Here is a 13,283-nt window from a genome sequence, read left to right on the forward strand (position 1 = left end):
CTACGAAAAAGGGGAATTGACATATCAGGGCTTAACGGGTTTTAAGGAGGAAAGAAGTGCTAAAGAAGAGAAGAGGAAGGAAGAAATTGTCGATTTATTTTTACTGCAAGAGGACTAGTTGGTCTTTTTTGTAACCTACTTTGGGGCTTCCAATGATTGAAAACATGGACCCAAATACGGAGTGCCTTGCTACAGGCACTAGGTTCAGGAAGAACTGAGGTGTTTCCACAAAATACATGAAACAAAAAAACAGATGTCGCAGAACCTTCCGCAAATGGGAGCCACTGACAAAACACCATCATCTAACTCTTCTTCAGCAGAGCCAACTTTTATGATCTGTGTATTTTCTAAATGTAGTAAAATACATCTATAAATGTATATGTAATGTCTACCACCCACAGATAAATCAACATTGGATTTATAGATACTTAAAATAAAAAGTAATAGTGGAAACGAATAAATAAATAAAGGGGTACTTGGCTTACATCAGAACTGACGTCCTAAGTTGGAACCTTGTCATACAATAAAAGGAAAAATAAACACTAGTGACAAGAAATGTTGGAAAGAATGTGGGGAAACACGATCACTCAAACATTGCTACTGGGCATATAAAATAGACCCATCATTCTGGAAGAGCTTGGCAGTTTATTTGTTTAAATAGATAAGCAAATATCATATGACCCAGCCATTGCACTTGTGGGAACATGTCTTGTGGGAATGAAAACGTATTTACAAAGAAACTGGGCACATGAAAATTCATAGCAACTTTACTAATAGCCCAAACAAGAAATAACCCAGATGCCCTTTAATGTGCAAATGATTAAATAAACTGCACACGTCCATACCATAGACTATTACTTGGGAAAAAAAAAATCATTGATAAATACAACCACCTGGATGAATCTCCAGAGAATTACTTTTTTTTAATGAATCATTTTATTGGGGGCTATTACAGCTCTTACATCAATCATATCAAGCACATTTATACATATGCAGCCATCATCAATTTCAAAATATTTTCTTTCTGTTTAAGCCCTTGGTATCAGAAAATATTTTCTTTCTGTTTAAGCCCATGGTTCTCAACCATCCTAATGCTGTGACCCTTTTAATACAGTTCCTCATGCTGTATTAAAATTATTTTTGTTGCTACTTCATCACTTTTGCTACTGTTATGAATTGGGAGACCCGTGAAAGGGTTGTTCGATTCCCAAAGGGGTCACAACCCACAGGTTGAGAACCACTGGTTTAAGCCCTTGGTATCTGCTCCTTTTTTCCCCTCCCTCCCCCACCCTCATGGACCCCTGACCAATTATGTATTATTATTTTCATATCTTACACCGCCGGCTGTCTCCTTTCATTCGCATTACTGTTGTTCGTCCCCCTGGGGAGTGGGTGTATATTATACATCACTATTGTCAGTTTCCCATTTCTCCATTCTTCTCCTACCTCCCCCTACCCTCATGGCATCATCAGTCCTACTGCTGTTCCTGAGGGGTTTAACTATCCTGGATTCCATGTGTCGAGAGATCCTATCTGTACCAGTGCACATGCTCCAGTCTAACCGGGATTGTATGGTAGAACTGGGGTCATGATAGTGGGGTGGTGGGCAGGGAGCATTAAAGAGCTAGAGGAACGTTGTGTGTTCCATCAGTGCTGTGCTGCACCCTGGCTGTCTCGTTCTTTCCTTGTGACCCTTCTGTGAGGGATAGTCCCATTATCTACAGATCGGCTTTTGGGTCTTCACTCCTACCCCCATCATTTATATCAATATATTTGTTTGGGGTCTTCTGATGCCTGATCCCTTCGATACCTCGTGATCACAAAGGCTGGTGTGCTTCTTCCATGTGGGCTTTGTTGCTTCCCTGGTAGCTGGCCCCTTGTTTTGCTTTAAGCCTTTAAGACCACAACTGCTTAACATTTAAATATATGTGTACAGACCTATAGCCCTATCATTTTATGTCAATGTATTTACACATATGCATGCCTAAATTTATGCCTCTATAAATGCCTTTTGCCTCCTAGTTCTTTCCTCTGTCTTCTTACTTTCCTCCTATCCCACTACATGTTTGACCTTCATTCCACTCTCAGTACTTTCTCTGGGCTACACTGCACATGATCAAACCCCATCAGATACTCCATGCCCTCCTTGCCATCGATTTTAGATCTCTTATTGTTCCCTTGTCCCTGGGTTTGTTGGCTCCCTCCTCCTCTCCTATGTGCCCCCAGAGCCGACAGCTCCGTTGTTTTCTCCTCATGTTCAGTTACTCTACCTATCCTGTTATGGACAAAGATGAGAAAAAGAAAAGAGGGGGAAAAAAGAAGAGAAAGGAAAACACACAGACACACAGACACACAGACACACAGACACACAGACACACACACACACACACACACACGAAAGATTTCTCCCAAGTTGTCTCCCCCAAATATATGCCAAACCCAAGACGCTGCTGGCTATACATGGTGAATGATTACACTAGGAGGTCAATGAAAGTAGGTCAGAGGTTATTCTCCCTAAGGGTTATCAGCCATCTAGAGCAGGGCTGTCAAACTGGCAGCCCTCGGACTGTATGCAGCCCCCGAAGCAATTTTTTGTGGCCCAAGATGCTCTGAAATAAAATGAAAATATAAAAACCTGTTAAGAAGAAAACAGTGCTTATGGGAGAGTGAGGCAATAATGTATACACAATTCCCTCGTTACATTTTATTTCAGAGCACCGTGGGCCACAAAAAATTACCTTGGGGGCCACATGCCAGTTTGACACCCCTGATCTAGAGCAACCAGACTGGATAATCAGACCGACCCCAAGTAGGGTCCACTCCCTTCTGATAAGGATAGTGCAGGAGAGCCCGAAGGCAAGGTCAAGACCACTCATGGATGACTAAGGTTAGGCTACCATCTTGAGTCTAGGGTCCACCCATATTGCCACATATGTACCTAATCCCTCCCTTTCCTATTGCGTGTACACCCTAGGTCACCCCCCTCCTATTGCTTGTATTGCCTATGTTACAACCCCTTCCTAGGACGTAGGTCGTTACCTGTAATTAAAAGGCTTACATGCCCGCAAAGATATAAGCTTTGGTTAGAAATAAATTGGAACTCTCTCCTGCCCTCTCATCTCCTACCTCCACGTGTACCACCAAGAGGAGCTGAGGTGAGCATGCTACCATGAAATGTGTCTGACTTCTTTTACTCTCTCTCCTATTCTCTATGACTTTACTATAATCTTTATAGATCTTAACCGTACAATTGCACCTATAGCACCTATAATATAGTTGTGAGGGGCTAGCCCCTCTCCTCCCCCTGCCTCACCCCCCACAAACCCAACCCTACAAATAGTTCCAGATCTGTCTGCTGACCCTTTCAAATGTTTTCCAATGTGGTTTGTTGAAGTGCCACACCCTGCCCATTGATTCCAAGGTCTATTTTCAGGATGCCTTGGGAACTTCATTGTCTTGTTCCCCTTGCTATTCTGCTGCACTCCCTGTGTTTTGCTCTGGGGTGTGCATGTGGGAGGTGGGGTGGGGTGGGGTGTCAGATCAGGTCCAGTTCCCAGTCTGTGTCCCCATGGGTCAGTGAGGGGGCGTTGTGTGCCATGGTGGGGCCAGCTCTGCCGCCCTCTCTGTGCACTGGATGCTCTGAGCAGGAATGTCGGCCTTGAGGCTTGGTGGGCCACATTGCAGTCCACTCAGAGAATTACTTTGAGTGTGTGTGGGAGTGGGGGGGTAATCCCCCAAGGTCACATGTCTATTTCTATATATAACAGTCATGAAATGACAAAATTATCAACATGAACACACTAGTCAAGGTTTAACGAAGGGGTGAGGGCAGGAGAAGGGGCTGGGCCTGCTCTGCATCTTGACTACACAGACATGGCTTATTTGACGGAGCTCTCAAGTCCTGTTTTAGCTGCTTACAAATGGAAGCTCTGTGGCAACTGCATCGAGCAAGTCTATCGGCACCATTTTCCAACAGGCTGTGCTCATTTCGTGTCTCTGTCACATTTTGGTAATCCTCCCAGTATTTCAAACCAGCACAGGGCAAGCGTACTTTGTAAAAAGTATTGACATTTAATTCATGTGCCTTACAATTCAGTCGTTTACATCTACTAAAAAGAGTTATATAATTACCACCACAATCAATTTTAAACAACTTTTATATGCACTGGGAAACAAAACAAAAAAATTGTGATTTGCATTACTGTAACATTTGGTTATTATGCTTTCTGGAACTGAATCTATTTCATCTCTGAGGTATGCCTGAACTGATGTCAACCACATATTAGCACATACAGTGCCATCCAACAGACTATAGCTCCATGAGGAAGGTAAATTAAAAAAAAAATGTGTGCTTTGATCACTAGAAGGCTTGACAAAGATACAATGTAAGCTTGACGTCCCCCCACCCCACCACACCCCCTCAAGACATAGCCCTTGTATATCCTAAAGTGAAAGTTCTTGGAAATGTTAAATCTGTGCGACAAAAATCTAAGAACCAAAATACAAAGGAGCTTCAGAAAGTTTGTGGAAAAATAGAATTGGAAGAGGATGGAATTATCCACAAACTTTATGAAACTCCCTCATATCTATACAACTTCAACAATTTAACAAGGGCAAACAACCCAATTAAATGGAAAAAGAACTTGGATACACATTTCACCAAAGAGGACTTTCAAATGGCCACAAAGCACAAGAAATGATGCTAAGCATCATTACTTATCAGAGATACAAATAAAAATCACAATGAGATACCGTTTCACTATCACTTGGAAGGATGATTTAAATAAAACAACAACAACAAACAAACAAACAGTAAGTAAGTAACAAAAGTTGGCAAGGATGCCAGGGAACTAGAACTCTTTCCTGCTGATGGGAACAGAAAATGGTATAGCCATTGCAGGGGTGGAGACAGGTAGCAGTGTGGTTGTTCCTAAGGAAACTCAAATGAGAACTACCTGATGATCCAGCAATCCCACTCTTAGGTACACAACCAACTGACAGCAGAAAAGTGCACTCGTGTCAAAAGCTGCCAAATACCACCAAAAGCAGAAGCAAAGAAATAAGAACTGTATTTGGTGAAAGAGCCTGAAGTCTTAGCACAAACCAAAAGTCACTGCCATTAAGTCAATGCTGACTCACAGGACCCCTATGGGCAGGGTAGAATTGACCTTGTTTCTGAGACTGGAACTCTATGGGAGTAGAAAGCTCCTTCTTTCTCCTGCAGGTCGGCTGGTGGTTCTGAACTGCTGACCTTGGGGATTGTCACCCAATTGGTAACACTACACCACCAGGGCTCCACAAGCTAAAAACATAAGCATGAGGGCCTAGTTTCTATTTTGAAACTTTATGCAAATTTTGCTTTGTTACATAATATATCCAAGTTCACTTATAGTCACCCGTTTCCTGTTTCCATCTTTGCTTATCCAGTGTATTTCCAAGAAGCAGGCAGAGTGGCCCTGTTAAAACTAAGTCACCATGCCATTATTTTACTCAAACTCTTTCTTTAATGGCTCCCCATTTCACTCCAAACAAAAGCCAAGGCACCTTCATTAACGCACCTCTTGGCTTTCACTCCCATCACTCTTTCACCCACAGGGACTTTTGCACCTGCTGTTCCCACCACTTGTAATGCTCTTCCTTTGACAGTTGCATAGCTAGCTCCTTCACACCCTCAAATCCTAGTTCAAAGGCTACCCTATTTAAGTCTTCTATGTCCAACCACAATGATTAAAAGCAACATGACCTCCAGGAACACTTCCATTTCCTTCTGTATTTTATTCATAGCACTAATCACCTTTGAATATACTTTTCCCCCTTTACTTTTACTATTATTTTTCTCTCCACTGGACTGCAGGCATCAATTTCTATCGTATACAGTACACTGATTTTTTTTCTACACTTAGGAAAGTGCCTGCATGTAACAGACATTTATGAGTATCATCAAATGCTTTCAATTATTTACCGTTTATTCTTGATGTTGTATACTATCTAATTTATAGCTTGTTTAATTAGGAAGATTATATCATTTAGACCAAATCTAGAAACTCCAGCCATTTCAGAAGCCTGGCCTAAAGACTTTTCATACAATTCAAAAGGATAGAGACATGCACTATGTGAGTGTACAATTTATACTTCAGTTTTCCACTGAGCATATCATAATCACTCACTAAACTTAGTACTCGGCACACAGCAGATACTGAAAACAACAAAAACTTGCTGTAGGCCCACAGATGAGATAAAAAAGTTATGAAAATATCCCCAAACCATCAGTGAGTGATGTTACTCATCCATTCTTCTGGGTATTTTAATACTTATTAGTTTATGTACTGGATAAAAGTTTAGCTCTTATTAAAGGTTACTTAGAAAGAATCATATGAATCAAATTTCAATATATTTTATAAGCTAATATAAAAATATATTATTTTTATGTTATATTTCTATAAAATAATTTTTATAAGTTAAAAAAAATCCAAAGACACTATTTATAATGTTCAATGATCCTTTACATAATAGCCACAACATTTTTGAGACGAAATTTCTCTGACTCTCTATTTCCCAGGAGATCTTCAGGAAGAATGTCGGAATAGCGTTTTTTCTGAAGATAAAATTAGAATCCAATCAGATGGACTAAAAAGACAGACAGATCTGCCTTGGAAGAGGAACATCCAAACTGCTCCCCTGAGGCCAGGATGCGAGACTTTTTTATATACTTTGGACATATTGCCGGGTGAGACCAATCCCTGCAGAAGGGCATCATGGTTGGTACAGAAGGGGGCAGAGAAAAAGAGGAAGGCCCCACAGAGATGGATCCCACAATGGGCTCAAGAATAGGAGCAAGTGAGAGCCTGGCACAGGACTGAGTACTGTCTCGTTCTGTTGTGCGTAAGGTCACCATGGCACCTAACAACAACAGTACCAGGGTAAGAGCCCTGGTTGCACTGTGAGTTCTGTTTTCAGCTGGCAACCACAAGGTCAACAGTTTGAACCCACCAGCCGCTCCTCAGGAGAATGATGAAGCTTCTGCTGACATAAAGATGTACAGCCTCATACAGCCCAAGAAGCGGTTCTACTTACAGGGTCGCTATGAGTCAGAAAAGACTCAAAGGCAGTACTTTGTTGATTTTTAGTACCCTTATACAAGAGGAACTCACGTGTAGAAATGAAGTGAAAGTAGACAATTTAGGTAAGAAATCTCATTAATTAAGGAGTCATGGAGCAGTAAGAATAGGGAGACCATGAAGGAAGATAAAGCTAGTGACTGAACTAGGAAAACAAAAGCAATATTAAAACTCCATTGACAACTCTACCATTTAATCACAGGTCACTGGACTATACCCCAAATTAAGGAGGCCAGGAAAGGTATGCATTTTGAAACCAAAGATAAGTTTACTTTTAGTCAGAAAGCATAACGTAGCAGTGACAAATGGGTTGTGCAAAACATTAAAGCGATAAAACAAAGATGGAAAAGACTCCTCTATTTAACAACTACTTACTGAATATCTACTGTATCCAAGCACTGTGTGAGAAAAGGAATGAAAGTGGACATTTTTGTGTACAAGGTCAGATTTGGTCTGCCCCTCTCCTCCTCATCCCCAAATCTGGGTTAAACAATGTTTCCTAGTGAACACTGACTGAGCTATGATACTGTTGTGAGCTGCCATAAGAGATTAATGGCAAATTGTCTCCCAATATGTAAAAGGTATTCAATAAAAATGAAGTTTACCCCGACATGACCGCTGAAGACAAAATGGGTGCATATGTGGTGAAGAAGGCTGATGGTGCCTGGCCATCAAAAGATGTAGCATCTGGGGTCTTAAAGGCTTGAAGATAAACTAGCGGCCATCTAGCTCAGAAGCAACAAAGCCCTCACTGAAGAAGCACACCAGTCAAAGGGCTCAGATATCAGGCATCAAAGACTTAGAACAAAAAAATCATATCAATGTGAATGAGGAGGAGCACGGAGTGGAGACCCAAAGCCCATCTGTAGACAATTGGACATCCCCTTACAGAAGGGTCACAAGGAAGAGATGAGCCAGTCAGGGTGCAGTATAGCACCGATGAAACCTACAACTTTCCTCTAGTTCAGTGGTTCTCTCAACCTTCCTGATGCCGAGACCCCTTAATACAGTTCCTCATGTTGTGGTGACCCCCAATCATAAAATTATTTTCGTTGCTACTTCATAACTGTCATGTTCTACTGTTATAAATTGTAATATAAATATCTGATATGCAGGATATATTGTCATTGTTAACAACTGAACATAATTAAACATAATTAAAGCATGGTGATTAATCACAAAACAATATGTAATTAATTATATATTGCGAAATATTTACGTGTTTTTTGATGGTCTTAGGGGACTCCTGTGAAAGGGTCCAGACCCACAGGTTAAGAACCACTGCTCCTGTTCTTTAATGCTTCCTCCCCTCCACTATCATGACCCCAATTGTACCTTACAAAATCCAGCTAGACCAGAGCATGTACACGGGTACAGATAAGAGCCTGAAACACAGGGAGCCCAGGACAGCTCTTATCACAATCCATACATTCATCCATGTGTCAAGCACATTTGTACATATGTTGTCATCATTTTCAAATAATTTTCTTTCTACTTGAGCCCTTGATATCAGCTCATTTTTCCCCAACGAAAGTATTTAATGAATTAAAAAAAAAATTTTAGTGGGTATTAACAGCAGAAATGTTCAGATAGGATCAGATCTTTTCTCCCCAGTTAAGACTGGTAGGAGATGAGCACATCTATTAAATAGAGCGGCAATCATATAAATTACACTGTAATACATTTCTGAATAAAATCTAAGATTACTGTTAGTTGCCTTGGTATTGGTCCCTGACTCATGCAAGCAGACTGACGTAAAATAAAACGCTCCCAGTGACTGGTTGCAGATCAGGCTGCTGTGATCCAGATGGTTTTTTTATTGGCTGACTTTACAAAGTAGATTGACAGGCGCTTCTTTCTGGTCTGTTTTAGTCTGGAAGCTCTGCTGAAAACTGTTCAGCTTCACAACAGACAAGCTTCCAGGCAGATTAGTGGTGGCTCCATTAGGTATGAACTGAACAAGGATTTCCTGCATGAAAGGCAAGCATTATCACTGAACCACCATTGGGGTTGGGGGTGCTTTACTACAGCTACAAACAATTTAAGCACTGTACCACTGAATTCTGCCTTTGAATGCTTTAGTGAAGATTCTCCTGTGTCCAGTTTAAAGCAATGTGATGAGAAGAGATAATAATCATAGGCCTCCCACAACAAACTAAGTCACTGCCATTAAGCTTGCTCTGAGCAACCCTGTAAGTAAGTATGCGGTAATGCAGAACTGCCCCAGCCGGTTCCAGGGGCTCTAAACCTTTGCAAAGCAGAAAATCTCAACTTTCTGGGTGGGCCGTTAGTGGGCTGTCACTGCTGACCTTGTCGTGAACCAGTAACGCACTCTGCCACAAGGGCTCCTGAACACAGGACTAGGAGAAAAATTCTAGATAGGGCTTTAACAAACTTGGTGTTATTAAGCAGGCACTGATGTGAAAACTAGTAACTTCATCCGTAAAATGACAAGGCTGGACTACAATCTTTCTAGACTGCAATCCAATCCTAAATCTAGGTCTTGTAAGCTTTAGTAATTCGTAGAACGTTCTAGGTTAACATACAACTCACAGGGACGATTCAAGATATTTAAAGCAACAGAAACTCCGTAATTGCTGCCTCTAACTGCAGCTTTAGAATCAAACACATACCTGGAAGTTTAACGTTCAGCTCGTGTTTTTTTAAGGAGCCATCAGCCCGAAGACGGTCACCGGGGGGAGAAAAAACCTTTGGCTCCTCCATCTCGACCCCCAAAGAGGCTTCCATCACAAAACAGAGTTGCAAAGTGCCAGCTTGGGGGTCACGTGCACAGGGGGAACAAAGCAACTGTGAAAATGAGAATGCTGGAGAAGACGATGAGTTTTAATCACTCACGGAAGCAAACACTAAAAAAATAAATAAATAAGGCCCTCCCTGCACAGGGGCAAATACTGTTCAAATCCTCAAAGGAAGGACCACTGAGCTATTTGGAAGGATTCCATTTGCTTCCAGCAGCACCTTCCGGAGATGCCGGCGGGGGCCGAGGAACAATGCCCGGCAGGGGAGCGGGTCCCCGGGGCTGGCAGGGATGGGAGGGCGGGTCGGGGGAGGGGGGAGTCGCGCCGGCAGGTTTGACAGAGGCGGAACCTGCGCGACCACTGAGGCGCGCGCCAGGAATCCCGTGGCGAGCGCCGGCGGCGGAAGGAAGGGGAATGAATGGACGGCCGCGGGCCGCGAGCGCGGCGGGCGGACCTCCGCCGTCCGAGCCGAGCGGAATACGGATTGCGCACGCGCGCGTTCTCCCGCCGCCGGCCGGCGCGGCCCTGGGTGGGGCACTTTACAGGGGCAGGAGCGGAGTCACGAATTCCGAATTCAATTCTAGTACCTCAGAATCCCGCGTCATAGAACAAACGGCCGGAAACTCACAGTTTCGGGGTACAAGACTTCAGTGGCTCCCCAGACACCCGGGGTCGCGGGCTCCAAAACTCCCTCCCCCACTGAGTGCGCCAAACGCGCCTGCGCACGCCTTCCCGCCTCGCCGCTTCTCACGGTGCCTGCGCGCCCGGCAGCCTCACGCGCTTGCGCACAACAGTGAGGGCGCGTCTCCGATGCTGCTGCTGCCTAGTGGCTGCTGCCTAGCGCTGCGATTATAAGGATAAAATCTGAGATTAATCAGAAAGTGAGCCATACTGTTAAGGGCCCAACACTGTTTTCAGGAAAGGTGATAGTTTAGAGAAAGGAAAGCCTTAGCCCCGGGCACATTGCTACGTACTGCAGCCGCCAAGACCTTGGGCGGTGGGTGGGGGACAAGGCAAGAGCTTCTCCTTTCTTTTCATTGAGTGCCCGCCTCTCCTATCAAAGTGCCCAAACTTAAAGTGGGTTGCTGATCGTTTATGACTGACTATGCACAGCAGTGATCACAGCAGCATACTTTCGATCGTTAGGTATTCATGCATTTATGTCCGTGAAGACAGAGAGAAGCGTACACCTCACAAGGCTTCTTGTTCAGATGAATGAACAAGATGAAATGATCACTGTCTCCCAGGGAAGGTTTAGCGATGTACCAGGGCAGAAAGACTATTATTTTGAAGAATAAAAAGTGCTCGAGGGGAGTAATGGAAAACAGAAACGGCATGGTATGTAGGATGGGTTACACAGAGGGAAGGACGTTTTTGTTGACTTCGCTATGTTGTCAGATAACTATGATAATGAGCATGATCTGGTGGAAGGAAAAGTCGGTGTGGAAGAAACGAAGGCTGAGGCTTTCGACTCTGGTATAAGAGTAACAATCTCAGAAATGCACAAGGCAGTTCTGCTCTGTTCAATGGGGTCGTCCGGAGTTGAAAGCCATTCAAGGCAGTGAGTTTTGCTATAGGACAGGAATGAAGTTCTCACAGCGGATGAAGGGATGAGGCGGGTGTGCCTTTGAAGGGAATCTAGATTCCTGTTTTCTTAGTAAAACTTGAACTGAGTATGAAAGGAAAGAAGTATTAGGGATTGGAGGAGGGAGAAAAACGTTTGAAGTTTCTGCTGATTGAGAATGTTAACCGGGAGAAAGATTAAGGCGTTGGCATCAGGGTTGAGGGGTGTATTAGAGATTAAATTGGCATCAGGGTTGAGGGGTATATTAGAGATTAAATTCTAAGCAATTGGATTGAGTCTACTCATATGCCATCGGCTTTGAGTTCATTTCCCAGTGTAAAAAACGTTACCCTATGGTAGAGTATGTTTGAAAGTAGATTATGACTCTTCTACCCAGCTCTGGGAGCCTGGGTGGTGTAGTCGGTTATACTTTGTGCTGCTAACCGTAAGGTCAGCAGTTCGAAACCACCAGCCTCTGAAGGAGAGGGATGAAGCTTTCTCCCTTCAAAAGTAACGGTCTCAGAAACTCACAAGGGCAGTTCTACCCTGTTCTAGAGGATCACTCTGACCCAAAATTGACTTGAGAGGTTTTTATTTGTTTGCTTTTAGTTTTTGAGCCAGCCCTGCGGGCGGCATCTCATAGGCTTGCCTGGGTGTGGCCTTAATGGAAATTGGGGTATGCAGGCTGCGAGGTGGTTGGAGGGCTCTAGAACCAATTCTGTGTTTTAAAAATCTGCAATGGTGTACTTTTACCGAGCATGGTCCCTTTCCCATTTCCTTAGATCTACCGAATCAGAATCCACATTTTTAAAAGATCGTCAGGTGATTTGCATTAACTGTAAAGTGGGAGAACTGTTCTAGAACACTGGTGCTTACCCTTGGCTATCCTTCAGAATCGCCATGGGGCTGTTAAAAATTCTGGAACCCAGGCTGCACCATAGGTCAGTTATAACCGAATCTCTGGGCATGGGTTCTGAGCACCAGTCATTTTGAAACCTCCCCAATTGATTGCAATGTGCAACCAAAGGTGAGACTCTTGACTTAGAAATTGGTCCCACCCCTGGTTTCGTGGGCTTCCAATGAAAGGAGACTCAGAACCACCATGTGTTTAGTATCCCAGTGCTCCCTGGCATCAATATGACAGGTATTAATCTGATAGGCAAGGATCTGCCCTTGTAAGGGATGGTGGAAAATCGGCGGCCCCACGGGGGCCCCGTTCAATGTCAATCCATTGAGAAATCAGTCTGTACAAAACAACAACTGATGAATTGCACCTCACAGTTTGGTTTATACTTGAATAAACTCTTCATATCAATAGTACCTTAAATTTTATGCCATTGGATAAATTATACCACAGGGGGATGATTGACAATGATTTTTATTATTGTCTTTATTATGTTTGTTTGGGGGATAGTGTGTGTTTGTTTTGTTGTTGTTGTTCTTGATTTTGTCATAATATGTGACTGCCAAAGTACACCAGAGTCATTCATTACCCATGGACAAGGAGATGGATCCTGGACTCCCACTTAATTCTAGCCTCAATCCAAGAACAGTTAGTTCAATACTTACCTCCCTGAAGAGATCATTGAAGATAAAAGAGCTACAACAAAGTGTGGTGAAGAAAGCAGCAGATGGTGCCCAGCAATCAATAGGAATAGTGTCTCGGGTATTCAAAGAAGCAACCATCTAAGTGAGGCATCAACGAAATCCACATGGAAGAAGCGCAACCAGCCTGTGTGATCCAAAGATGACATAGCAAAATCGAAATGTGTTGAAACGAAAAGCATCTGTGGTAGTTGCATAATGTCATGTTAACTTGATAGCTAGGCTATAGGGGTGGAG

General features: G+C 43.2%; 1 protein-coding gene across 3 annotated transcripts in view; it reads right to left on the bottom strand.

Annotated features, from left to right (window-relative positions):
* The window catches only part of CDC7 (cell division cycle 7), a 26,558-nt gene extending 15,987 nt beyond the window's left edge, over nt 1–10,571 (bottom strand). Inside the window, exons 1-2 of one of the 3 annotated variants that reach the window (XM_045292194.1) lie at nt 10,506–10,571; nt 9,752–9,892 (exon numbers count right to left, since the gene is read on the bottom strand). In XM_045292194.1, coding sequence (XP_045148129.1) covers nt 9,752–9,866 — 115 coding nt within the window. In that variant the 5' untranslated portion in view covers nt 9,867–9,892; nt 10,506–10,571. Of the gene's footprint in view, nt 1–9,751; nt 10,068–10,505 lie in introns of those variants that run through there. The other 2 variants (XM_045292193.1, XM_004699265.4) reach the window with 2 other exon arrangements.
* Nucleotides 10,572–13,283: the final 2,712 nt, after the last annotated feature.

The sequence above is a fragment of the Echinops telfairi genome, unplaced genomic scaffold, assembly GCF_000313985.2.
Source record: "Echinops telfairi isolate 266 unplaced genomic scaffold, ASM31398v2 ScPeMD7_443;HRSCAF=831, whole genome shotgun sequence".
In the NCBI taxonomy this organism is placed as follows: Eukaryota; Metazoa; Chordata; class Mammalia; order Afrosoricida; family Tenrecidae; genus Echinops; species Echinops telfairi.